This window comes from Echinococcus granulosus (genome assembly GCF_000524195.1).
Source record: "Echinococcus granulosus chromosome Unknown EG_S00037, whole genome shotgun sequence".
Classification (NCBI taxonomy): Eukaryota; Metazoa; Platyhelminthes; class Cestoda; order Cyclophyllidea; family Taeniidae; genus Echinococcus; species Echinococcus granulosus.
In genome coordinates, this window is record NW_020170417.1 from 207285 (window position 1) to 234701 (window position 27417).

The 27417-nt window shown below is 44.0% G+C and overlaps 4 protein-coding genes across 4 annotated transcripts in view; 2 read left to right on the plus strand and 2 right to left on the minus strand. All coding sequences in view use genetic code 11, as the record gives it.

Moving 5' to 3' along the window:
- Positions 1-5195, plus strand: part of EGR_05226 (E3 ubiquitin-protein ligase hyd) — a gene marked incomplete at both ends in the record, with an annotated part of 32429 nt that extends 27234 nt beyond the window's left edge. Inside the window, 5 exons of the mRNA XM_024494475.1 lie at positions 1459-1647; positions 2221-2410; positions 2962-3180; positions 3555-3899; positions 4983-5195. Coding sequence (XP_024351096.1) covers positions 1459-1647; positions 2221-2410; positions 2962-3180; positions 3555-3899; positions 4983-5195 — 1156 coding nt within the window. The remainder of the gene's footprint in view (positions 1-1458; positions 1648-2220; positions 2411-2961; positions 3181-3554; positions 3900-4982) is intronic.
- Positions 5196-7604: 2409 nt separating this feature from the next.
- Positions 7605-10129, minus strand: EGR_05227 (COP9 signalosome complex subunit 6; the record flags this gene model as incomplete). The annotated part of the gene is made up of 4 exons (XM_024494476.1): positions 7605-8228; positions 9573-9698; positions 9737-9910; positions 9941-10129. The coding sequence occupies 4 exons, from the start codon at positions 10127-10129 to the stop codon at positions 7605-7607; spliced, it is 1113 nt and encodes a 370-aa protein (XP_024351097.1).
- A 4638-nt stretch (positions 10130-14767) lies between these two features.
- Positions 14768-16120, plus strand: EGR_05228 (40S ribosomal protein S8; the record flags this gene model as incomplete). Its single annotated transcript, XM_024494477.1, has 3 exons — positions 14768-14783; positions 15439-15972; positions 16011-16120. 3 exons carry the CDS (start codon positions 14768-14770, stop codon positions 16118-16120), a joined length of 660 nt encoding a protein of 219 aa, XP_024351098.1.
- Positions 16121-20754: 4634 nt separating this feature from the next.
- Positions 20755-27335, minus strand: EGR_05229 (Exportin-1; the record flags this gene model as incomplete). Its single annotated transcript, XM_024494478.1, has 9 exons — positions 20755-21239; positions 21660-22161; positions 23035-23538; positions 24355-24753; positions 26100-26264; positions 26346-26675; positions 26718-26791; positions 26837-27242; positions 27285-27335. 9 exons carry the CDS (start codon positions 27333-27335, stop codon positions 20755-20757), a joined length of 2916 nt encoding a protein of 971 aa, XP_024351099.1.
- Positions 27336-27417: the final 82 nt, after the last annotated feature.

Below are 27417 nucleotides of genomic sequence, written 5' to 3' on the forward strand. Positions count from 1 at the left end.
TGTAATAGTACTCGTGATCTGTGACCTCAACGGTTGTTGATTTGTGTCAACGCCCTCTTAACCGCCTTTTCTGTCATGGTTCTAATTAACTTTTTTGCCCCATTCAGCTTTCTCTTGATATGAAAATCCATTTTCGATAGGGTCTGCTTCACATCATTTAACTTTGAAGCAGGTAGGGCGATGACGGCTTATTCTTAAGTGTGATTGACGTAGTTGCAGGCAAACTTTTCCCATTTATATGATTTCAATCTAAATTTATGCTTGTAAGCACTTAGTGTCTAAATCAAACCTTGCTTTTTTATTTGGTACTTTCTCTGGAATCTTTGACAATCACTTGGGCTAAGCAAGTGTCCACTACCACTGAATTATTTCAATTATCTGCACTTTGATTAGATTTCTTTTTGGTGGAGGGTTAATGTTATTTATAGCCTAACAGCATAATAAAAACCATATTTTTTTTATTAGAACAAATCACAATCTAACCACCATGCAATCTTGAGACTAGAAATGGTTGTTTTGGGGATCTTTATGTGCTCTTTTCTCCTCGATTTGGCATCTCAGTTCTTTCATATCCTATTGAGTGTCAATAGCTTGGAAACACTTCGCTATGAAAGCTGTTTGACGATCATGTATATGGCAAATGGAGGGGTCAAGTGTGACTTTATAGCGCATCTTGAAATGCCTTTGTGTGGGTGAATTCTCATAAACTGGAGTCACTACTGTACTTTTGTGCGGTTACTGCCTTGGGCGTCTGACCTAAATGTTTATTATCTAAATTCAGTCAGAAGCTTTCCGCTGTAGTGCGGACGCCTCTAGTCGATTGTCTAGTGCTAAGACTACTGACTCCTCCAGTAGGCGACAAACAAGTGGATGAATTGGACTGAAAATGCCCTCTTTAAGTTCTATTTTGTATATATAAGTCCTCCAAGTTGAGCAATTCAGCCAGTGAGTTACGCCATGCCTGCACCAGAACTTAAACATGGGTTGGTTTTAATACTACTTTGAAATGATTTTAACGAGTTTTCTACCGGCATCACATCCATGCGACACCACGGTTTTACTCTTTGAGTGATGAGTTCTTTGTCTCTTTATGGTAGCTAGTTGCGTCTGTTCGTGTTGCAATGCATTTGAATGAGTTTAAGACCGTAAAGTAGTTATTATGGAAATTGATTACACTTTGTTATTGTTGCGCAGTGCTTAACTTCGTTCGACGGGAGTAAGTGTTAGTGTCTCATGGGAACAATAAAGCGTCTGGTCTTCTGTGATTGACTCATCTGAAACCCTGGTAGCAAATACACTGGGATATTAAAACAATTCCAAATATATTTTTTAATCATACTGTATTTGGGATACCGAAGTCACAAAGGGACGTCATGTTATTGTAGGGGAACCGGAGGAAATGTTACTGGCCGGTCACATTTCTGATTATTTAATCTTTCTTTTTAATTTCAACTCTAGGGAAAGTGTGAAGACGTCCGGTGAAGTACCAACCACGACAGCAGAGACGGTTGGTAGCGGCGGTGGAGCGGTGGAGCGCGCACCCCTCTTCTGGCAGCCTGGCATCACAGGCTTCTACTCGCCTCGTGGCATTGGTTCAAACCTGCCGCCGGACTCACCTGAACTTCTTTGTCGTCTCTCCTTGTACCGGTATGTGACCTAGTTTAACTTGGTTTGTAGATAGGGTATCAAAACAATAGACTAGACCGTATCCAATGTGCCGTGAAACCTCTAATTTCGAACCAGTCATTCATTCGTTTTTTTGATAAGCTTATATTAACATGTTCTTAACCGGACAGTGGGAGGGAAGAAATGTTTTTCACAATTTACTGCGAGGAACAAGAATTACTTTGCTTTCTAGAAGAATGTGCGCGACAGTCTGTTAGTCAATAGAGTAGGTCTGCGCGCAAATTCTGTGCAGTTTTATCAACTCTCCCACTTTGTGAACGAGTGGCTTCAAAAGTCTATCTTACGTTTTTTCCCTTTAAGCATCTTATCATTATTCAGATCATGCTCCCTTTCAGATCTATCCCTTGTTTTGGTTTGCCATTTGTCTTTGTGTTGTGGAATTCGGGATCCAGCTAATGCATACTCTATTTTTTAGTTTTAATTGAGCTAACTAATTGCGCACACGGTTCATGTTACAACTGATAATGTGACTCGTTTACATTGCTGATACATCAGCTATCCAACATCGTTTAAATTTACCGTTCCAAATTGCAGTTGCGTCGGTCGAGTGATTGGTCTGTGTCTACTCTTCAACGAGACTTGCCCATTGCGCTTCAACCGTCATGTCTTGAAGTACATCCTTGGACGTCCACTGTGTTGGCACGACTTTGCTTTCTACAACACTACCGTCTATGAGGGCCTGCGTCAGCTCCTGCTCTACACCACCACGGAACGGTCTGAAGGTGTAAGTGCTGGCTGCCATTATCACTATAGAGTCGCTGTATCATCTGGTGATGTCACAGTACAATTATCGTTGTTGAGCAGGCTAATAATTCAATCATTAAGTCCTTTTTACCAGAGGCTGAGCACTCACTGATTTTGGTGATTGAAAGGGCCCATGGTGCTTCGTTTAGTCTGAGTTTGATCGGTTGATTCACATAATTATTTTGAAGAACTAAATGGAGAGTTGGTGTTATAATTCGACCCTATAAGAGTGTCACAAACTTTACTCCTACAATCTCACATTGCCGTCTTTTACCGGTCAGTAGTACAATAAAGGATCATTAATGCTTTGTGCCTATTCAGTTACCCACTTTCAATAGATCATTTTTCACCGCCTTGATTGTGTTCTTCATTAGTCAATGAACTTATTTTGCACCGTTCATCCCTACGGTAGTTCTTTTCCAAACTTTACCCCAAGTATACTGATATAGTGATGTACCTACTTATCCCCACCTAAGTTGGCTACTTATTGTCATTAAGAGTAGCCGGATCATTAACCACTCATTTTTACAGGCTTCAGACTCGATTCGAGATTACAGTCTCACCTTCTCACTGATAATGGCTCCGGAAGAGGGTGGCAGTGCTGGTAGTGACGGTAGTTCGTCCACTCCCCAACAACATCTCCTTGTTCCTGGCGGTGACGAAATCGAGGTGGATTCGGAGAAGATATACGAATTTGTTAAACGGTATACCGAATTTAAAATGGTCGAAGCCGTTAAGGAGCCTCTTGAGGTAAGTTTTTGTTTTGATGATCCAAAGCCTCTTTCGTGTATATGTGTGTATACTGGCATTGCTTCATGTTTCACAAGCACCTCGAAAAGCCGGAATCGAATACAGTTTATGCCGACGTGACGGCGGCACCCGAGACTATGGAAAAACGCTTTTGACTGGCATATTTATTGCAAATGAACAAGGCTTTGAATCTTACAATAAAATGTCTTTTATCTGCTGTGATGTGATTTATTTTAGTGATAAAAAACTTTAAGATGATTATCAATCTGAATTGCTTAACTACAAAATCATTCCATCGTTCAGCACATGTACTCCCATTACCGTAGTCTATCTCCAAGCCTCACCTTATCTATTTATTTCCACCTTCTTTCCAGCAAATACGGCTGGGCGTTTTCGACGTCCTCCCTGCAAATGCCCTGGATGGTCTGACTGCGGAAGACCTACGACTTCTACTGAATGGCATCTGGGATGTTGACGTGGATCTCTTGGCCAGTTACACAACCTTCCTGGACGAGTCCAATTGCGGTGCTGCCGCTGCTGCTGCAGCTGCTGAAGGCGGGGTTCAAAGCGAGGGCGCTACTGAAACCACCACCACCGCCAGTGCTGCCAATGAGCGTGTGGCTCGTCTCAAGCGCTGGTTCTGGCATATCGTTAGGAGTCTCGACTCTCGGCAGCGTCAGGATTTGGCAAGTCTTTTTCTCTTCATTCCGTACTGCCTAGTTGGGTGAAGCTTTGATCCTTTTAAGCTGTCAGTGGATTTCATTTCGGTAGCAGTGGCAGTAGACATCTTCATTATTATCACTACCCCTGTGTTTCCGTTAAACTCATATTTCACTATTGCGTTCCCATATTAATGTCTGCCGCTGCTATCTCGAACTTCGTTGTGTCGTTTTTCATGAACGGTATATTTTACCAACGGAGCGGAGTATAGGTACCATCGCGGTGCTGTCACTCAACGTCCTTGAATAGAAATAACGCTAACCTTTCTTTTGGGAATTAGGTATGCTTAACCTAGGCTTTTAAACCAGCTCAACATGTCTTTTCTCCATCTGTTGGGTTTGAGCATAGACAATCATGGCTAAGTGCCTATGGTGGTAGGTTGCGTAGATAGTCATCTGGCAGGCGATTTGCTGGCCCTGATACTTTAATGAACCGGAGCATTAGTGAATCCGGGTCAAACTTCATGCTTTCTTGCAAGTCCTGAGGCTCTTATTCACTGGATTTTTTGAATGATTTTCAGAATTTCTACTGTCTGTAACCAACTGGGTATCTAGGGTTATTGTTCGTCTATCACACAAATGCGGATACTTTCGAGCACTTTAACCTACCTACATAAATCATAAGTCTATGGAAGAAAATTGGTCTCCACTACTCAGCCCCAATGTGAATACTGATTGGTGCTCTTGAAATACTTCCGCTGTCCATGTTACTTAGTTCATGCCGGAATGTTCCTGCTCTGGTGGAATTTATGCATAATTTACGGACCGACGGCACCGTTATCTCAAACTGATCGTCTTTTTGTAAAGTACAAAGGCACCCATCTGACCATTCAGTGGTCGCACCTCACGTTCAGAGAAGATTAGACTTTCTCAATCGAACCCTAGTCTTTCTACAGTGGATGACCACAGAACTATGGTATTTCCGTAATTGTGGCTGTCACGAGACAATCCGTCTGCTCGATCCGTCGATGTGGGCTCAAGTATGCTGATATCTGGCGTATCCGGCTAAACAAACTGACTAATTGACGATAGTTGCATGGCCAGAGTGATTATTTACCCTTGCGGGGTTTTCTCTGTTTCCAGCTGTACTTTTGGACATCGTCACCGGCCCTGCCAGCGAGTGCACAGGGCTTCGCACCAATGCCCACCATCATGATCCGACCTGCGGACGACCAGCATTTGCCTACGGCAAACACGTGCATCTCGCGGCTCTACTTGCCACTCTATTCCTCTAAGCATATTCTCCGCGAGAAACTCCTCCAGGCCATTGAGACGCGCAGTTTCGGCTTCGTATAATCCTCGTCCTCTGTCTTGCTCACTGCATAATTCTACGTTGTGTGCACGTTTGTGTATGTATTTACAACTTCCTCCCCGGCTTCTCGCACCATCCTTCTGTTTAATTGTATACGGCGGAGATTTGACTGTTGATTCGTTTGTCCCCTTTGGCACTTGGTTGGGACTGACATTCGGTTTGTCAAATCGGCCAGTATTTGGGTTTTATGGGATGAAGTTGGTGTATTTGTGGTATATGGCTGAAATTATGCAAAAATAAATTGCAAGAAATTGACGAATTGTCGTGGTTAGTGTTAGTCATCTAACTCATTGATTGGAGGGAGTGGGAGCTGCGCAGGGAGTGTGTCTGCCTTCATCTGTGAAAAGCGTCCACGAACAGATAATGATGGAGGAGTTATGCTTACGGTGTCACCATTCAAGTCGCATCTTTTACCTGAATTCCAATATTTATTCAAATGAATGTTGGCGACGTTGCAGATCTACATTCCATCTTTAATTCAGACGTTGGATTCGTCCATAGGTCTAGTCACATTTTAGCACTGAACTTAGATTGTTATCTTCGGGTGTGGGTTTCCTTCTTTGGTTGGAGCTTAACCTTCTTAAGACCGCAAATTTCATTTTTAAAATTCAGCTAGCTTCAACTGAACCATATTTCAAGTCATCGTACCGGTGGGGCTTCCTAGTGATCATTCCAGGTTATTTCTCTGCTAGAACCCCTTATCATCTTCCATGCCAATTTGTTAGCTTAGAGTCCTAGATACGCAACGCCTAACCTGAGGTACAAGGGGCAGCTCGGCTTTTAATCTAACGGGACAGTATGAGAACCCAGCCTCCCGCTACATTTAGGGTAGGTCAATGGCGCAGGTTCCACTCCGTTGATGTCTTTTACCCAACCCTAGACAATTCGATGTATTTGTGCTGAAGCGGTTTTAACATTAAATAAAAATTTCGTTAAGTTAATCGTAGGAGCATGTCGACAATGCATATTCTGTTCGAGTATTACGCCTTTCTTCGCTTTCTGGAAAGTTGTAAGTCACTACATTGGAGGCGACGAAAATTATACTTCACCTTGAAGGCCATCCACCCTGATTTCTACTGCTGGGTGATAAACCCTAGCGGGGTGGAAGAAGTGCAAATTCTGCAGATGAAGGAATATGTGACCAACCTTAACAGAAGTTTTGAAAATGCCGTCTGGTTTCGGTAACTACCCCAGTTTCGTGGCCTGAAAGTGAGCTATTAACAGTCGAAGCGACATTAGCCGTAAACCATTTGGAAAAGTTTGTTATACAACTGTCTATTGTGCTCGTATCAAGACATCAAATATGTGGACTCTCGGTACCTCCTCCACTTCTCTCTTAGCTGGATAGAATCCTGATAGATTGGGGTGGGCAGCACGTCAAAGAGAAAAGTGCCAAGGAAGGGTAAACCCGAAGCCCCACCCGCATGGATCAATTTTAAATCCCATTCTCTGTTAGCTGACTGCTTTCAGGCCAGTGTTCCCCCGGCTAGCTATGGGCACGCATGGTGGCCAGCATATTCCCCTTTTCCCTCACACAGTTTCCAAATCCAGAAAACACAGTCAATTATCATCGCAATTGCGTGGAAATTCGATATCTGACATGGTTTGTTCGTGGGTGACTCCTTACAGAACCGATTACGCTGTGATTGTTGACGCGTAAGGTTGAATAAGGGTGCGCTCTAAAGGGGAGAGGATATGTAATATGTTATGTGTTTAACTCCCGGTTTAAGTAAAAAGCCGCTTAGGCCCTCTGCCATTGTACCTTCACCATGTTGGCTGGCCCCTGGGCCATGCCAGTAGCCTCAAACCCTACTGTATGTCGAGCATGCATCTCCGGATCGAGTATTACGGCACTTTTCGTCCTCAGGGAGGTCGTGGGGCAGCACTTTTTTATCCCATTGATTGAGCACTTGATTCACATTAATTTTTCCTTAGTTCAACTGAGATTGAATCATCTTAAAGTGTGGGAGTGGTGAGCGCTATAATCCAGTCTGAAAGAGAACCAACCGAGAATTCCCCTTTGCAAGAAATATCGTTAAGAGAAATCAGTCTGAGTTCGTCCAGTCGCTTATCTACGCTATCTTGTCAAAATCCCCGCCGTTTAATTTACCCTAACACAGACACAGATCATACCCCAAAATAATAAGAACTTAAGCTTTCAAAAGCTCTATTATGCGCTGGTGATGTATTTTGTACAAATCGTAAAGGTAGGTACGATAATTTTAAGCTATTCAAACATTTACATGTTTCACTTCGCCTCCCCCAACATCCTATTCTAAGCAAAAGTCAACCCATCATTCCATCACTTGAAGCCGTTTACAGGAGGCACAAGTCGTTGTTCATTAAATTGGCCGTAGAAAGACAAAAAACATAAATAGCAACACAACTCGAGTTCAACCCTTCGTCCCATCCTCCCCAGCCGCCACAACCTCCATCGTGGGCGGTGGGAGCGGCATTTTGAAGGTGGGCCGTAATCGCTGAGAGGTCGTCGTCGTACCTATCCCTTGTCCCTTCTCCGAGGCATCCTTGCACGCTGCTACTAACCTCTCCTGACATACCCACAAATGCAGACTCTGAAGGGCCCGCGTCAAACCACCGAGGAGGGAGCTGAGGCAGACGTCGTTAGCCTGGCGCAATAGAGAGTTCGTCCCATCATCACCACCGCGCATGCTGCTGCCGCCGTCAGCACCGACAGTGTCGGGGTCGGTGCCCTCGGACTCGAGACAATGGGGGAGACGAGAGAGGAGGGCATGAATTTCGCGCAGTCTGCCAGCGTGCGAAGGCAGCTCGCCATGCATCACAGCGTCTACGTAGTCGCGGAGGAGGTGCAGCCGCTTGGAGAGCATCTGTACTGCGTGAAAGTTACCCATTAGACATTCGGCGGTGGGAGAGATATCGTCTGCACTACTGCCGACGCCGCCACCACTTCCAGTAGCACCACCCGCAGAGGCGTTGACACGAGCCAAATGGTCCACTCCAATGTGCTCAATCGCATCGTGCGCCAGAGTGTAGGGTATCTATATACAGAAACGATAGAGAACTTCGTAAAACCTTAAGTACTTATGTAAATTATCAAAACAGAAATTTCGAAGAGAGATGTAGGGAAAATTGGGGCTGTGTTGATGAGTTATTATTTGTTCCCAAAATGTCCCCATTACGCGTAGTTTCTGCTGAAATACTGAAGGACCATGGTTTAGTTTTCCTTAACTTCGAAGGAAGAATGAGAAGTTATCTGTTTGTACCTTCTAGTGATGGGGCAGAAAAGGTCAAAAACTTATGTAAGAACACATTTACCGAAAGGGGAAAAATTTAAGGCCTACATGGAGAAGTATGGCCAAGGTCTATTCCCCAAGATGCCTAGCTTCAAAAGGGATTTTCGAGGTGTTAAAACCGGTACTAAGGAAAATGGAATCATGATCAGCAGGCGCTAAATTGACGAGTATAAAAAATTAACATTTTCCTCGAAAATCGCCAGTTTTAATCAATTGTATGCATTGCCAACCAATTTAAAATATGGTTTATTTATCCGTGGGAGTCAACGCATTTGCACCCTTTTTTAACAACTAAATAAGGCGTTAATTTTACCAATGTGTATAGTTAATAAAAAAAATTCCATCCGAAAGTCAAGGAGGGATCACTGTCCCAAAGAGATCCCCGTACAGACACTAATCTTAAAACGACGTCGGTTTCACAGCAGGATAAAATCTGTGTTCGAAAAATTGTCGATTATGTGAGCAGTAAAAAACAAGACAATAAAGCCCAAAGCAATGTTGACTTCTAAAAGTTACCTTTGAATGGTTAAAAATGGTAGAAAATGGGATATTATCATCGGTTAAAAATAATGCACACAACCCAGAAACCATACTCTTCGAGGAATACAGTTATTGGTAAGTGTCTGTAACTAGACGCACACCCGTATTGATATTTTACACAAATTCCGACAGGAATATTCATCTCACGATCAACATTTTGACCGAAAATCAAACATGACCTAGATTGGGAGTTATGGGACAACTTCTCCCGTAATACAATCGAAATGGTAAGGGGCAACTAGCCAGAAAACACTTTAGCGTACGAAAGCTGTACTTTGTTAAATCGTGAAAACTGCTTGGATAAATGTCTGTCGTTCAAACAATTCTACAAATACATATAAAAAACCGACTCTGGATTTAAAAAAAAGTGGCTAAGATTCCCCATGGAATATGAATACAATGAATAAACGATAAGCATTTATGGTATAGCAGTATAACTTGTTGACTGGCAAGGTTGTTCAAGAATATCGTTTGATATGGTCCGTAAGATTAGAGCATATCAGTGAAAAGAATCAACCTCTCGAATTTGTAGAATTTAGCTAGACTCACCTGCTTGAAGTCAACACAAGAATCGCTGCCGACTACTGTTTCGTACACTCTAATGGGAAGACGTTCGCCTGACTTTTCCAAAGGATTCAGTTTCAATATGATCAACGACTCACTACTTTCAAGGAACTAACAAAATGACATAGCAAAGCAAAAAGTCAGCCTACTCTAGAGTTTAAGAGCTTATTTTCTTCAGTAATGGGTCCTCCTGTTGCATACCAACCGATTAAATCCAGTCCCGGGTACACTTGCTTGAATTGGCCTTCACGAGCGGCAAAGTAATCTCTGTCCACAGTCATGTCTTCATTAACAAGGATTTCGTATGAATTAAATATCTGATACTGTGAAAAAAGGGGAATTAAATGACATACCTCGATCTCCCGCCCCCTGTGCTTTCCCAGTAACGCACCGTAAACGACAACAGCAGTGGAATCCAGAGCCAGCTTCTCTCTCATCCAATGCTCTGACACATTAAGTACCACCAGAGGGTGTATTAAGACCGAAATGTTGTCCTGATTTGAATTGGTATCAACGGGATCATTAGGCAAATCAGTATCCATCCCTGGTATTTGCAGCGGCTAGTAGGGCTAAAGATGGTCAATCACACACAACGACCTTGGGTAGTCTTTGTATAATTGGATAAAGTGGGAATTTCTGTCAACTGTAATTTATGTCAAAATGAAACTTATGTCAGATGGAATTTAGTTTTTAGCCAAAATAAACCTATTTTTTACACAATACTCGAATGTTTTTATTTTGCTAATTATTAAAGCTAAAACCAAACTTTGCTTTAATTTCATGACATCGAATTATCCCATTTTAGTACAAGCGATACATGCTTTCATGAATGTAGCTTTGTAGTGAGAAGTGACCTATATAGACGAATCTTACTATTAAACGGAGGCCAATGGCCTCTGGGGCAGCACTAACTGCCGATTTATGGCTTCACCTCCCTGTGCGCTCCCACAACACCGTAAAAAAGATGCCCTCCTTTACCAAATCTGCTCTTCCATCAGGGTGGAAGCAGATGCAAGAAAAATCGGACCCCTTACACTTGCACCAGCCTTGCCAAATTTTTCCCTTTCGAGAATGACAGACTTGAAAAGTGACTTGAATAAACCAGATCTAACCCTTGATTTTACCTCAACGACAAAGACATTACAGATCCCATGCGCCCTCCCTCTACACCAAATCTCATCCACCGTGGAGTTCAAGAGAGCTGTCACACTGAGTTTGAAGAAAGTTGTCTCACACTGTTAGAAAGAACAGATACTGGACAGGGAGTTTTTACTTTGCGGCAGAAATTTCGAGAACAAGATGGAAAGTACGCAAGGAAATTGTACTGTAGCGCCCCGAGACTCCCTTAAGACGAAAGAAGACACAATACTCGGGCAGAATATATATATTCAGCACGGAGAAGGTGTCTGGGCTATTGGCATGGCCCAAAAGGCCAGCCCCAGCCAGCGAGGTACAAGGGGGCTAATTCGAAGCACAAAAGTGGCGCCTCACCAATACTGGGGATAAACCACCATCGTATTACATAGCCTCCCTCCTCTTTTGAGCGTCGTCCTCGGCGCTCCCACTGGTCGACCTCCCGGTTCAGCCATTACAACGTAGTCGGTGCGGTAAAGAAACACCCACGAGCCGACCGTGCCAGTCACCAAATTAGCGCGCAACTGAGGGGATACTTGACCTCAACGTCACTGATACTTCTTGGCAGCTTGACTGGATCTGGGGTTTCGTCCGGTCTGGGGATTTCATTCAGGACGGGGGAACTGCGCCGGCCATCATGCGTGTCCATAGATAGATGCAGGAACACTGGCCTAAAAGCAGATTTGAGTAAGGAAGTATAAGATTTAAAACAGGTCCATGGGGGACAGTAGGGGAAATCCGTAACGAAACTTCCAGATGGTTCACGGCTAGTGTCGCTTCAGTTGTTAATAGCTTTTCTGCAGAACACGGGACTGGGAGGGATGCCGAAGGTAGACGTCAACACAAACCCTTCTGTTAGGGGTCATCACCATTCTCCCATCCGTAGCATATGTACTTCTTCGGTCCCACTAAGGCTTATCACGCAGAAGTGGAGAATCAGGATACATGTCTTTCAAGATCGGGTTCGCTTTCCGCTGCCACCAATGTAGCGCCCCGAGACTCCCTTAAGACGAAAGAAGACACAATACTCGGGCAGAATATATATATTCAGCACGGAGAAGGTGTCTGGGCTATTGGCATGGCCCAAAAGGCCGGCCCCAGCCAGCGAGGTACAAGGGGGCTAATTCGAAGCACAAAAGTGGCGCCTCACCAATACTGGGGATAAACCACCATCGTATTACAGTACCAATTGGCAAAACCTATGTTTTACGGTCCCTCTTTAAACAGGGTCGAGGGATGGTCAGCAGTACAGTTTAGACACAGAGCCTGCCCGAACATTATGGTCGAGGTACTTTGCAGCACAGATACTAAAGCGCTGTGGAGAAGCACCAAGGGTTTACCATGGTTCTACGCTACAACGGCTATAACAGCCAACCGTACCAAATGCACTTATTGTGAGGCTTTTTGTTTAACCCAGAGGTGCATTATTTTTGCCAGATCTTCGTTACTCACCCCAGATTTAAGAGGCCTGACCTCACAACGATCGCACCGTTTCAATCTATGCCCAAAAGTTTCCCAGGAGAGAGAGTGGGCATTAACATCAATGTCCCAGAGTACGTACTGCGGCTGAGAGAAGAGATAGGAAAAATTAACACCATAACACGGGAACACTTACGGATGGCATATATCAGACAAGAGTCATTGTGATAAGTGCAGTCAGCCTAGTCTACCGGGAAGGAGACCTACTACAACTATGCAGCCTTGTTCCGCCACCTGGAGTACACTGTAAGTTCCGCCATCCTTGGAGCAAGGTTGCAGTCCAGGTGATGAAACTGTATTGTCTGTAATACACGACTCCACACGTAGCCATTCACGGTTCATCACACCATAACGCATTCGTATAAAGGCACACTTCTGAATGAATTAGAAGATGAAGTTTGTGTAACAACGGAAATACCATATGTGAATATAAGCGTTAAGTGAAGCATCGATGACGGTGCTTAAAAAGATGATGGAGCTATGTAATACGTATTTGCTAGAATGCACCTTTTCACTGGGAAGCAGTTAGTTTTCATAAACCTGAGTGAACACCATCACTCCTGAAGAGGAAACAAACTCTAAACCCATGTGACTTCTATTATCTGTAGACGTTTGTGAAGCTTTTCTATTAAAAGATGGCCTCCTCCACCTAATCTGCTTGTTCCGAAGGCATGAAACCACTGGTGGAGGGGGGTGAGGGGAAGCACTAAACCCATTCCTCAAAAAAGGAGAGCCATGTGATTTGGAGCAAGCAGAACCTGGAAATAAGCCAAATTAGTTGTCGTGTGGAGCGGAAGTTCAGCCCGAGGAGATTGGAGCTCCCGTGCAACCAAGCATGCGCTTAAACAACTCTTCTAGTCACCGCGGTAGTTGAACCTGCTTCGCTAGGCCACAAGTAGGTTTGATTGAAAACGCCGCTTTCTTGCGGTTACCACCACAGCCTTGGTATTCCTCTCATAATCAGTAATTACTTTCATGCGCAATATTAATAGCCAATAAAATGTTCTACTCCTCGTACAAATAGACACCTTCGAGATGTCTTGAAGTCAAAAAGTACTAATACGTGATGAATATTTCATAGATATCATGGTGGTTACGTTGCTGTTCCATTCCACCTACATTTTTAGATTGTTAAGTGAGAAAAGTTGGTCAGAGGAATAAAGCCCTCATTGCAGGTGATCAAGCTTTATGCGAAGATCCGAAAGTGACTCGCCTCGGAGGTGGATTTAATGAGCCTAGTTGCCACCTAAAAGGTTTACTCAGGCAAACATATAAATTCACTTATTAACTTCTTTGCAGTTTGTGAGGGAAAAGATTTCCAAATCGTGTGATGATGGTTGTTGGTAAGTAGCTTTGCAGACAGTTGTACGCCTTCGTATTTAACCCCGTAAAACGCTTCATGAGATGCTCCGCCTTTGTATTTTTGCTAAGCAGCAAGGCTGCCGGGCCGTGCCGGCAGTTCTCTGCCCTTCTGCACATCAGCAATGCACATTCTACCTTAGTATTATGACTACCTTCGTCCCTAGGAAAGACTTGGGACATAGAAATGGTGGCGGAGTAAAGCGCACCCAGGCCTAATGAATAGCCGCTCTAGTTTCCACTGTTGACTGTTAAGCCTTAATTTGACCAAAGAAGGGCATAGGCTGCGGATGGGGAAACATGTGGCGACGACTAACAGAAGGATTGAAAATGACGTCTACCTTCGACAGCTACACCAGGCTTGAGTTTAGGAGGAATGCTATTAATAGCTGAAGCTGCACTAGCCGTAAACCATCCGCTAACATTCATTTCGGAGCTGCCTCGGGTACCCGCACAAAGATGTCATTTGAATAAACACGCGAGATTTCCTCCACCCTTCTACTACCTAAATAGATTTCAGCTAGAGATACGGCTAAACGCAACTAAAGCGAGGACAAAGTGGAAAGGAGCTGTAGATGCAAAAATGTGTCAGCAAGAGACAATTTTAAGTCTTGTCCTTTATTAAGTGATTTAGCTTATAGACTGGTGTTTTTACGACTGGCGATGGACGTGCATGATAACACCACATTTCCCAACCCGTAGATTTGCCAAAGGGGAACAGTGGCGTTGCAGTCAGGTATCTCATTTGCACGCAAATTCATTTGGTTCATAGTAGTATTTCGGAGTGCGTCAACAGCTTTATGATGGTTGACCAAGGGGAGCGCCTAAGACGACATTCAAAAGGGGAGAAAGCTATGCAACACTTTGCTTAATTCTTAGTTTATGTTTTGCGTTCACTTTGATATACGTCTTTGTACTTCCATTAGGTGGGAGGGCCATGCCAGTAGTCCTCAAGCCCCTCTGTACATTGATAATACACATTTCGCCCCAGTATTATGACGCATTTCGCTTTCTTGTATGACTCGGTGCACTGCAAAAGGCGTGCTACATTTACTACTGAACGCAAGAATAGTAGACGAGTGTTCATAAAAAACCAGCTTTAAGCTATTCGAATTTCAACTAACAGTTTAACTAACGATTTGATATTCCACTTTAATGCATATATAACTGCATTTTTTTCACAAGATATACACTGCTTTTTTCTTCTAATGGGTCCTTGCATAAGTTTCCGGTTTAAAACTGATATGGGCTGATTATATCCATTTTTATTTTCCATCACTTGATTTTATTTGCCCTGACTACTTTTAAGCTCTGATTCTGATTCAATCCTTATTTTGATTCCCAAACCAATTAAATGACCCCGGCGTAAATTATTCTACAGACTATGTGAGATTAATTATTTTGCAAAACAACTTTATTACATTAATATGCGAATATTGCAGTTATTAAACAATAACTATTTCATGGCGATTTATCAATTGTGTTGCAATGATTGCTCTAGGAACACATATTCGACTATCATTGCTATCTAGAGTACAGGTAGATTAAAATACTTAATTAGTGATTTGAGATTATTTACTTGCGTGGTAATTGGCAATGCGAACTAACGTAATGGGAAACTTCAATAAAGTTCTGTGGCAGAAACTGACTCACATGAATGCTATTTTGACCTATCTTGTTCTTGTTTAAAGTGGTGCTCAAACACTTACGCAGTAAATCCGATCAAGCATGGGTGGGGCTCTTTCGCATTTGATGTTTTATTCGTTTAGCGCAAAAATGTTGACACACTAGGCGTGCAGATCTAAGTAATCTATCTTGTTTTCGTTGAATTACGGCTTTATTTTTTTGTCTGATTCGATTATTTGGCCGAACTTTTCAGGAATCGCGCGCGACAGAATCCACAAAAGAAGCAAGACTGGTGGGCGTCGTGAACGCAATCGTAAAAAGAGGAAGTTTGAATTGGGTAGACCTGCCGCAATGACCAAACTGGGTCCTCGCCGCATCCACACTGTACGCGTTCGTGGTGGAAATATCAAACTCCGAGCCATGCGTTTGGACCAGGGCAACTTTAGCTGGCCCACTCAGGCCATTTCGCGCAAATCGCGAATCATCGATGTTGTCTACAACGCTTCGAACAATGAGTTGGTTCGTACAAAGACTCTGGTTAAGAATGCCATTGTGCAAGTCGATTCCGCCCCTTTCCGTCAGTGGTACGAGGCTCATTACTTGAAGGAGCTTGGTCGTCATCATGCCAAAGGGAAGAAGGTCGAAACCACCGAGAACCCTGAGGATGATGTTCTCCTCAAAAAACGCAGTGCCTCTGTCATGAAAAAGTATGAAGCTCGCCAGAAGCTGCCCCAAGCTACTCTTTCTGAAAACCTCAAGGAGCAATTCATGTCTGGCCGCCTCCTGGGTAAGGATGTGATCTTGCTATTAAATTGCACCTCTTAGCCTGCATTTCCTCCCGTCCCGGTCAAGTCGGTCGTTGCGACGGATACATCCTTGAAGGTAAAGAGTTGGAGTTCTACTCTAGGAAGTTGAAGGCTAAAAAAGCTAAGTAAATCTTGTAATAAATTGTAAGGAAAAACTATATTTTTTTGCTCAATTTAGTGGGGTCTGCAGAGTCATAGCTCCTGGTCTGGATGTTCCAGATTAGGTTTAATGCTCTGCTATAGTGAGTTCATCGATTCTTCTGGGGATCAGTGAACACACCGGTCGTTACTTTTGGGTCCTATGACGGTCCATTTCCTGATTTAGGTGATCTCAGGAAGTCTTGATAGTCTTATATGATGTTTTTGATTTGTGTCCTTAAAGTGGTTTCTAACGTGGCATCCTTCCTGCTTCGTTGGGTTTGGTTTCTTGGAGCCTCCAGTTTGTCGAGTTTTGTGATTTCTCATATAATTTCGTTGTCGCGGGTCTTTTTATGCAGGTTTTGAGGGAATTGGTACTTAAGCAACAGGGCAGTGTGATAACTCCGGTGGAGCCGTTTTCTTGTCCAGCGCACCTTGGCTGCGGTTGTGCAGGTGAAAATGCATCGTCTGGATTTTTGTTGCTTGTGAAGTTTATCCAGTCAAGATTAGTTTACTTGCCCCGGTGTGGGGGGATGCTGTCGGTTCGGTGTGGTTGTGCATGGTAGATGTTTAACTGATCGGTGGTAGTTGGTGGGTTGCAATACTTTTGCAAATTGATAGACATGGTGTTCTGTTTTTGGCATTTCCGCAGCCCCGATGCCTTACATTCGACAGTCTCCGTGTTTTTCGTCTTAGATGTTGGCAATCGAGAGTTGTAATTGCTACACCAGGTTTAAAGCATTTCCCTCTATCGTGATTAAGCGTGACTACCCCTATGTTAGTAGACACTTGTGCCTAAATATCAAAATGTGGGCTGTGCTCGGTAAGGGTATGCTGACGACTGTGGTCAGACGGTTAATTCGGAGGCCGCTCTGGTTGTAGTGACCAAAGGCTTCTAGGCTGTTAGCAGAATTAACACAAATATGACTACGGTGCTTAAGTGACGGTTGCCGGGCCGGGGCAGATGTGCGATTGGAACTAGCGTTACTCACTTACACTGCTTGACTCTAGGAGAGGCTGGTGTGATTTTTTAGAGGAAAAAGGGTAGGCTATTCGAATAAATAGCAAACTCGCATGATTGACCAGACCTTGAGTGAGCGAATTATTTCTCCATCATCGAAGAGGTTTCGGATACTTCACTCGGGTGGAGCTCTTTACTGCCTGGTCCCCTTAGTAATGTGTCACCATAAATCTAAACTTCTCTCACTTGAATTTTTGTGGAGTGCTTAAGGGTTTTTTCTTTGTACGGTCTTTGTTTTTCTGAAACAACCACCGAGTTTGGTAAATATTCATTTTCACTGGAGCAGTAGGACAACCTCGGTTCGTGCGACTAAGCCCATCCAGGTAGCCTTACTGACTATTCGAAAGCGAATTCAGGGGTGGCTTGAGATGGACGTGGACGCTTGCACTTTTAAGCACTGTCTTAAACTCAATTTGCTGGTGTTAAACCTCTACCAAAGCGCAAATTTGATGGAACCATACCCATCATTTATAAGTGTCTTTATGGGTTACATTTTGAGCTGCTTGCGGTGGTGTATTAGTTTCTTGGACAGAACCCGCTTGACCGCCTCATTTGTGGTTCCAAAATATGGAAGACGGGGAACAAGTGTATTTGAGCTAATAAGTGGACAAAGACCTATACTTGAGAACCTCAGAGCTTAACTGCCAGGGCCATCAATGCATAAGAGCTATTCGAGGGTTTGAGTACTCTGTGCCGCGTTACGCAGCAACATTTGCGTCATTTACGATTTCATTGCACTGGTTGTTCAGTCTTTTCAGGTTGCGGTCGCCGCCTCTGGTGACACGGCGTTCCGGTCATATTTGTTTCTATTAATCGACTTGCAGATCCACGCACGCCCCATGCAGCTTTGGGTGGGTACACGTTTTTTAAAGCTTTGAAATATTCATGCCTCGTGGTACACATGAACAATCAGATTTAGCAAATAGGGATTCAAGCTACAGCACCGTTTCAGGGTCTGCGAAATCTCGAACAGCTTTTTAACATACAGGCAGATTTAGCCTTCAGACTGTGAATAGACGCTGCATTGCACCTGGGGTACTGGCGTTAGGCGATTCGGAACCATCCCTGGAATGGATTACGGAGTGAACGTGTTTGAAGGTCGAGTTACGGTTAATTTAATGCAAATATTCCGAATAATTTTAAAGGCAACTGGGCACTTGTGCCATTCTAAAACTTTGGTGACCGAAAAAAATGCAATTTCTGGTGTGGCTTGTTGCAATGCTCTAGTGTAATTTGTTGGAAGTTGTGAAACGTATGCATCTCAGGTAGTGTCTGTATTTTCTTCACCTCTTTCACTCACCTTATCATTCAGATTGATTGTCTGACCAAATTGCTTGTGGTGGAGAATGGCTTTCACAAGGCCACTTTTGTTGGACGAAAAAACGCCATTGGTCGTATCCAAACAATTCACTCCCTGTCTCATACACTGTGCCCAGGAGAATGCTTAGCGTGTTGTGGTGGTGGACTGCGGACGGAATTGATCTCTTCCTGATAGCCGGATAGCGAATAGGAATAAGATTTGTCTGTCCGGTAAAACTTTAATACAACCTGAACGCATGTATGAAAAACCTCCCTTTCCTGAAACAGGACTAGCCAATCAGTCCGAAGAAAGTTGTGGCACAAGAAAGTGTACCTCAGTCCATCCCAAAATTTGCCGGTCAGAAGACATCCTAACACTTTCGAATGGGATAGGGACGCTAACTCACCCCATTTTTATCCGCCGTATTCCCTTGATGGTAAGCGTTAAAGCTCCCAGTGTTGACAACCTTTTCTTGGCATTAGTGGCAGACATCGCATGAGAAATGGGATCGACGGTTGGAAATGGAGGAGATGTAGAAATAAAGTGGCTCCGGTCGAATTTTTTCTTCCAACTTCCAAAAAAATGTACATAAACACCTTGTTTGCAGTTAGCTACGATTTCTTCTAGAAGGAATTATCGTTTGGAATGGAGAGTATTTCAGTGCAGGCAGAAAAGTTTCAGGGCGCTTTCTGAAGTTGCTATTTTTTTTGTTATGATGGAGCGCTGCAAAGTTAATTAGCTACCTTGCGTTGCAATTGACAGTCCGTAAATGGCACAATCCACCATTCAAATCCAACCTACCCATTGGGGCCTCAAAAAAATGTGAAAGTGAAAACTCAACAAAGATGACACTATTCCGAGTCGAAAGCCTTCGCGATCATATCTGCCGTGTTGAAGCCAGCACCACAACGTAGACAACCAAGGGATGTAGCTGGTTTGACGGGTTCCACGTAGACACCCTTAGTGGGGTTGGGTAAGTGAGTAGACAGAGTGACGTGGGTGTAGCCAAGAGTTTTTACAGAAAAAAGAGCCAGTTTGAAGGAGTAGAAAATGAATCCATTTTCTGTTGTGACTACGCGGGGCATAGGTACCCCTAGCGCTTGACTTATGCCCCCAGAACTTTGACACGGAATGAATTGCGGGAACCCCTTAACCGTTCCAGGGCAGCATGAGTCACATCATCAGCAATGAGGTGCTAATCGCCACGATACGCCTTTAGGAAAGTTAGTTCTCGGCCATTCTTGTCAAAATCGTCACTTGGCTATGCGGTGAAGTGCGAACCATCACGACCAAAGTCAACCTCACCCGTGTCGCCAACGCAGCATGCCGCGTTGAACACCTTACGCTGATACGTGTCTCTGCGGATAGAGGTTTCGGACCTTCTGCTGGAAAACACCCACAGCATCCCGCTTTACGCCTGTATTGCCATTGATGAAGGCTAATCTAACCGACGATGTCTGAACTAGCTGCCAGACGTTGGGACCAGGACGCACTGACTGCTTACCGCACTGCGTCAGGAGCAGCCACAACGGCATTTCCGTTTGTAAGGAAAAATCAACCCATCGACTTCCAGCGCCTCATTAATTCGCGTTACCTCACAGATAAGTTTGCTAGTACGATGGAAGAAATTCGCCAAAGCTTAAGAGCCTAAGTCACTCTCATGTATCTGCGCTGATGTTGTCAACCTATCACTTCATAAGTGGATAAATCATTATCGAGGTCTGACGTCTAAGTAGAACGAGCTTATGACTGAAGGGATGGTAGACGTATCCAAACCACCAGCACCCCAGCCAATGAAGTATTGAATGACCCGGCTCCAGCATATTGAAAACCACTAGTCAACTCCAGAATGCTTACCAACCTCCTCCCCCCACCTCAGCCGACCAATTTTCAAACCTACCACCTCCCACCCTCCAGACGCACCCTCTACTGTTAAGCTAATAAAGCAAAAACGCTTTGACAACAGCTTCCGCACATTCAAAAGCGGACTGTTAAAAACAAGCACTTGCTAAAACGCTTGTTAGTGAGGCTGCTCAGGAGCGGAATGGCCAAGGCCCCGAAAACGCTCCAATCATGGATAGTGGAACAAACGCCTGTTTCATTTAAAAGCGTTTCATTGTAGAATACAGAATAAAGTATGCTCTCGCAAAAGTATACGATACAGTCGGTGAGAGCATTCTCGTGCCGGATCAAAAACAACGGGATGATACACGCTTACACACACGCAGAAGCAGTACAAAAGCAGCACACGCACAAACACGCAGACAGTTACGGAAGGATGTGGCACAGCGCGGACAAGATTTGCTAATCGGCCATATCCATACCAGCGCCAACGCTGCCGCTACCGACGCCACCTCCGACACCACAAGGTGTTATCACGCTCATTTCAAAGCCGAGAGAACTCAGCAGACCCGGTACTTCTGCCTGGCGTTTCAACTTCTCCGCCTGTGCGGCCGCGATCTCCGCCTCTCGCTCCTCCAGGTAAAGGTCGGAGAGATCTTCGCCCGTGATCTCACGAATCTGCACCAGAAAGTCGCGCAAATGCTCTCTAAATGCGGACACATCAGTGTCCAGCGCAAAGAGGCCCTTGATGAAGACTACTAACTGGGCCTCTTGTAGATGGGGAAAGGCCTGTTTCAGTAGCTCCAACAGACGCTGATGCACATACTGGACGTTGACCTCTGGGGGTACGTCGAACTCCGGGGTCTCACCACCCAGCGAAACTGTTATTACACCGTTCTCCACCAACTTGAACATGTAGGCCAGCAGCGAGGCCTGTAGAGTCAAATCTAATGAGAGGTGGCTAGTGATTAGTCAAGCTTTTAATGTATTTTTTCATGACAAAATTTCTGCATCGGTATAAAGTACTACTACGGGATACCTAAGTCCTGGGTAATAATTACTGGGTGAATAGGTAATCTACCACAGAAACATGACATATGTCTAACTGTGATAAAATGGCAAAAAAGAGACACTGAATTTACTGTAATTTTAAATGGCACGCTATTTTGAGCCAAGAAGGCAAACAGTAACTTTATGTAACTAAAGTAGAAGCTCAATTTCTGAGTGCATAAATGTTCTTAAACATTGCTCGCGGAAGCAAAAGCAGATTTATTACTAGAAACGCCTAACAGACCATTTCTAGAGTAGCAACTCGGAGCATCGAGGACGGTAATGTAATTTAGTTAAAGAAAGCTAGGCGAGCTTACTTCCAATCTGGGAGCGGTCGGTGACTACAGCGAACATGTGCTGCATGATTTCGATGTAGAAGTTGCGGAAAAAGAGCTGCTGATTCGGGGAGTTGACAGCCGCAAGGTTGGAGAGCATGGTGTGGAGGATGTTAAGGCCGGTCTCAGAGACCTGCCGCATAGTGTGTTTGATGGCCCAGATGACGCTGTCAAGGATGAGTTTAAACTTTTCCGCGGTGAGAGTCATGAGGGCGGAGAAGCAGTGTGCATTCACTGCCTGCAGGAGGGTGAAGAAGTTAGTACGATGCTCGGGGAATTCCTCCAAGTCCTTATTGATCATCTCCAAGGTGCACTGGAACACCGCATCGAGAATGCGCGGCAGGGAGCGCAGCACGTTCTCGCTAAGGCGGTTCACGATTGTCGCCATAGTGGTGAGCACCTCGGGTTCACGGGAAATGGGTGGACTTTGTTGGTAGTCCGTCGCTACGGCTTCCAACAGGGGTGGGACGAAGTCGTTCGCTACCTGAAGGCGAAATAGGTATCACATTGATTCTTCTGTGGAATTTTTAAACTGCACAAGATGTACATGAACTCTGAATCAGGAATTTCATATTGACAGTAGGCATACACAAACAAAGTGGATTGGTTGAACACAATTTATAAAACAATTTAAATGGAACAATTATTTGCAAAAAGCAATCGTCTTCAAAAGAATCAAGAAAGCTGATGAAAACTTGGCTAAAACTAAGCCAAAGAAAGCCGATCTACAAATGAACATAATGGAGTTGTAAATTAGTTACATAAAAGTCAGTACATTAAAAGTTGCCTCCACATTCAATGTGTAAATTATAGTGGGTTTAATTACTATGCTTACTGAAGAACACTAAGAAAAGCCCCCAGATCCCCTGGACCAAATTGGTTGCCATTATCAGAGAACCTTATTCAACGACTACATAGATCTGACACGATGGCCCAAAAGTGTGCAAATCACGAAAGACAGCAGTAGGATTGACTGGAAAAGTGTCGGACAGAACTCAAAGATAAGGAAATAAGGGTTTGACGAAAATCACTGGCTCCTAACCCGACTATTAAACAAGGCATTTTGAATATTCTTTAACGCGGAAGTCACCTTCATAAAAATACAGTCCCATCGAAAAACAATGGAAAAAGTACCCGGCATCACGATAAAATGAAGATTTTCCAATGTGTATGTAACGCATATCAAGGGATGTATCAAATAAGCACCAAAAAATAGCGCAGATGTGATCTGAGGCGACAGAGCATTTGTGCAGCACCTACAGACCGCAAAATCTGCAAAATATCTAATAACGGTCTTTCTACGCATAGAAAAAGGACAGCAAGAGCTGAAGGGACAAATACATGAAAACAGACGTACCAATACGGGATTGTGACTCCGTTGAATCCAGCAGGAGAGGAGGTTGAGTACAGTCTTCTTGACGGCACGCATTGACCGTACAAGGGGTTGTTTGACAACCTGTTCACCGTGGGTAGCGATGGAGGCGTTAATCTGTTCCGAGAGCAGTCGATAGATGTTGAGCATATCGAGGTAGATGCGACACAACTGGACCATGTATGCATTGCCGAGAGCCCGACACGCAGCCAAATTGGTCTTAAGGATGTTGCAGAGTTGTTTCACCACCTCTACGTCCCCCAGCACGGTTATATCTGCGGCCACACGGAGGAGGATATCATCCCAAATGGCGTTGGGCAGACGGAAGAGACCCTCCACGAGATCGTTCTGTGCCGACCGGTCCGTTTCCACGCTGATTATCGTTGCAACCGCTTCGTAGAAGGTATGCACCTGCTGTGGCTGCAGGTCTGAGATTATGGAATCGGTGCTGCGAATTATGTCCTCCACGAAGCCGGATGATGCACCGCACTGTAAAGTCAATATATTACATCCGACTCTCCCATCGACAGAGCCTTTAAGATAGGGACTATAGCGTACAACTCAAATGGGTTGGGAAAACAAACTGGAAATTGAGGCCATATGCGCCAGTTATGAACAGTTCAAAAAAGTGAGCAAGCGCCATTTAGTAATAACTGATGACACGAGATGATGACAAAGCCCGAGACGGAGTGAAAAGCGTACATCAGAAAAAACCGCAAGCATGTCTGCGAATCTGTATTATCTATAACGACTTGAAATAAATTCCTGAAGAGAACGCTCGCGGTCTACTTGGTTCAAAGTTAGAGTCCTGGAAATCAGCTGATAAAGAGCCTGACACACTGCTCAAGAAGTATCCAAAACCGGAACGATATACTAAAATCCATGGCTTAAAATCACGAACATTGAATCATCATAGCATTATTTAGCATTAAGAAAATACTATTGTACTCAAAATCAGGCTAGTATATCCCGTCGTTTACGCCATCCATCAAAAAATACACAGGCTTTGTTGAAAGGCAATGACTAAGGAACTTATTCTACGGCTGTTACAACTGCCAAAGATCATGGTCATAAAAGAAATTAGAAACGCTAAATTTATTGAATCTAGTTGGAGTGAATTTAAACCTCAGAAGCGCGATTCGACAATAAAAAAGAATGCTCCACCAAGTGCAGAAGCTGCAGATGGCGGTTATTTCGATTCAGGAAGGCTGACTGGGGTGATCAGTTAAATAGGCATTAAAAAAACCAAGCTTCAAGACAGACTAACTACCAGAAAGGCAGGGCCAAATACTGACAAAGACTAACCTGAGGAATGAGAAGTTGCCTACGGCACTTTTGGGCCACCTTGATGAAGGTATCACAGGCCATATCCTGGACACCCTCATGGGTCTCGTGCATGAACTCAAAGAGCTTTGTGATGACAGTCTTGAGAAAGCGCCAGTGTGCGCGCAGAAAACGCGGATACTGTCCTACCACGTACATGATGTTGCTTGCGACAATAGCTTTGTTGTCCTTGCCTCGCTTGTGCTCGCATAGACCCAACAAATCGCGGATAACAATGACCAGAAAGGAGCGCTCGTTATCTTCCATCATCGCACCCGAGATGCTACCGATGGCCCAGCATAGGGAGTTCAAATTCGCACGCGACCACTCCGTTCCGTTCACCTGACACTTCAATTTCTGCAGCATTATCTTCTCCGTGTCCTGCAAACAAATACGCCACTGCTAACTACATCCATTGTACGTACCATGGGCATCTTCCCTTCAGTCCTTACGGGAAATCTACCATATCTCATTGCAGATTTTATCCTCACACCACACAAATCATCTATCAAAATTCAGCCAACACTCCCTCGTCCATTTTCATGGTTACCTTGACTATGGCTATCAAAATAAATGCATTAAAGTGAATAGCAATGCACTGCGTCAAAAAGGTAAACATTATCCAATCCATGGGAGAAATATCACTGAATACGGTGAGACTGAACACGAATAATGCAACAAATGGCAATAAAGAATAAACTGACGCTAACAGATATTGAAACCACGAAATACGAGGACAAGAGCCGCGACGCACTCGGATGCGATTTGGGCAACTCAAGTGCGGATATGAGCAGTAAATAGAAACGACACCTGATGGGCAAGCTTCGCAACGAGAGCACGAAATAGGCTCGACCACCACTTTGTTGACATTTCCTACACTTAAATAGCTAGCAGATGGAAAACCCCACATTTATTCTACGGATGAGTTGAGCAGCTTCTGATTAAATGAGTCGTATTTTAACTAGAAGAGATAAGTCAAACATAGCACTAACGAAAACCTGAAAAATGAAGGAGTACAACTATTTGCGGAATGGAACCAGATACTAATAACGATTATGAACAGAGTTCAGAAAACAAGGGTGTTTCGAATCATGGGGTGATGTCACCAGGGTAAGAAAAGGTTGTCATTCATGTAAGCGATTATTATTTTTAATATATTAATGGCTCTTCTTTTCAGACTGATTCCTGCAAAACGAATAGTTCAAATAACAAGGCTGTCTTGAAACAACCATTAGTCACAAGGAAAGAAAAAAGAATAGCACCTGTCGCATAACTCATTACGGGGAGTAAATCGAGTGGCAATGTACCAGAAAAAAGAAAGAAACCGCATATAAAATGACAATACTCGAAAAAAGGTTAAGAGCAAAACCGCTCTCAAAATGCGAATGTTCCCATAGGATATCCAACTAACATCTGGGATACGCAGTATGGTAGCTGGTTTCCCCATTTAATCTCCTCCGGCATAGGTCACCATTTATAAACATTCAATACTGACTAACGCGCGTAGAATTTTGTTACATTTGACACCAGCTGATTGTAAAACTACTCAGATTCCCGCGCTAGAGGTGTTAGTCTTCGATAGGCAGTGCTGGGTTCATTTTACACACAAACCCCATCACACTTCCAGCTATCACTTTTTAGTAAACATTCGCGAAATATTAAAGGACTTAATAGATCAGCTTCCAATGCGAATATGGGAAAATCCTAAGGCGAAAAAAAGAACCTACCTCGTGATCAAGGTGAGTCAAGTAGATAAGTGTTTCCCGCATGGTTTTGTACAAGTTCAGACTGTCCGTATCCTTCATGAATTCTCTCACCACCTCACCGTGCTCATTCTCCACAACAAGAACCTCCTCTGGTCGTGCCATTCGTGAGATCAGGATTGTCCGGAGCTGTTAAAGCGAAAAGCAGAGCACTTGAAAGATAATGCGCCAATGAGTTCAACAAAAATCAACACATTAAAAACGACCAACCTCCGAGAGAATTGGCGTGAATTCTGGCCGCGAAAGTGAGGGATAATGAAGGGAGCGACACGACATGGTGGCTTCAGTATACAGCTCGCAGACCCAACAGTCCCAATACTCCAGACAAATTTTGAATATTTCCTTATCATCAACCTCAGAAATGCGAAGAAGGTACTTATAGGCATCGACCAACTTTGTCGTTATCTCCCCCGACTCAATGAGATAACTATGACATTTCAAGAATGTGCAATAAAAGATTGCCAGAATTTGGATAAAGTTCTGCTCGTCCGTAGTGCCCTTCTCATAAGCCTCGCGAATCCGTGTGGACAGAGGCAACATCTAGAGAAGGAGCAGTATCAAATTTGTAAGGACACAACCAACCTCATTCAGCTTGCTTGTTGTAAGATCGAATAACTCAACAACCTTTTCCGGATACTCTTTTGCAGGGACGCCGGCTATAAATGGTGGAACGGATTAGATTGGGTGACTACAAGACCTACCAATTTCTGCTAGACACTTGAGAGTAACGTTTCGAAAAACGGGTACACTAAGGAAACGACATACAAGACTCTGAATGAGGTTGGTTTCAAAAATGTAGCCTAGTGGAATCCAGTGCATAAATCGGAGAAGCGTCTCCAACGTGACAACAACCAGTGAAGCGTTCTGGGAGTTTTCCAAAACCATCTGACACAATTGAAAAATCATGCCAAATTCCTGACACATGGAGTCTTTCAGATGCTTCGCCTTGGTCTGCGTCATCTGCCCCAACGAAAAGTCGAACACTTCTTCACTCAGGAGCCGCAAGATGACCATGTTGTTCTGGCATAGTGATTCATTAGTCTTACTAGCTCCAACAATATCGTGGATGAAGTGGGGCCAATTCGTGGGCCACTCGAACTTCAAAATCTACACGCAATGTGTAACAGGCGCGAAATCGCACTCGCTCACCTCGACCAAAATCATGTTGAGCTTACTCAAATAAGTTTTTTCGCTCTCCATAAGATCAGGATTAGAGGAGGTCTGAATGATTAAACCAACGATGTACTTTTTGATGCCCTCGCACTGAGGTCGGGCCAGCACC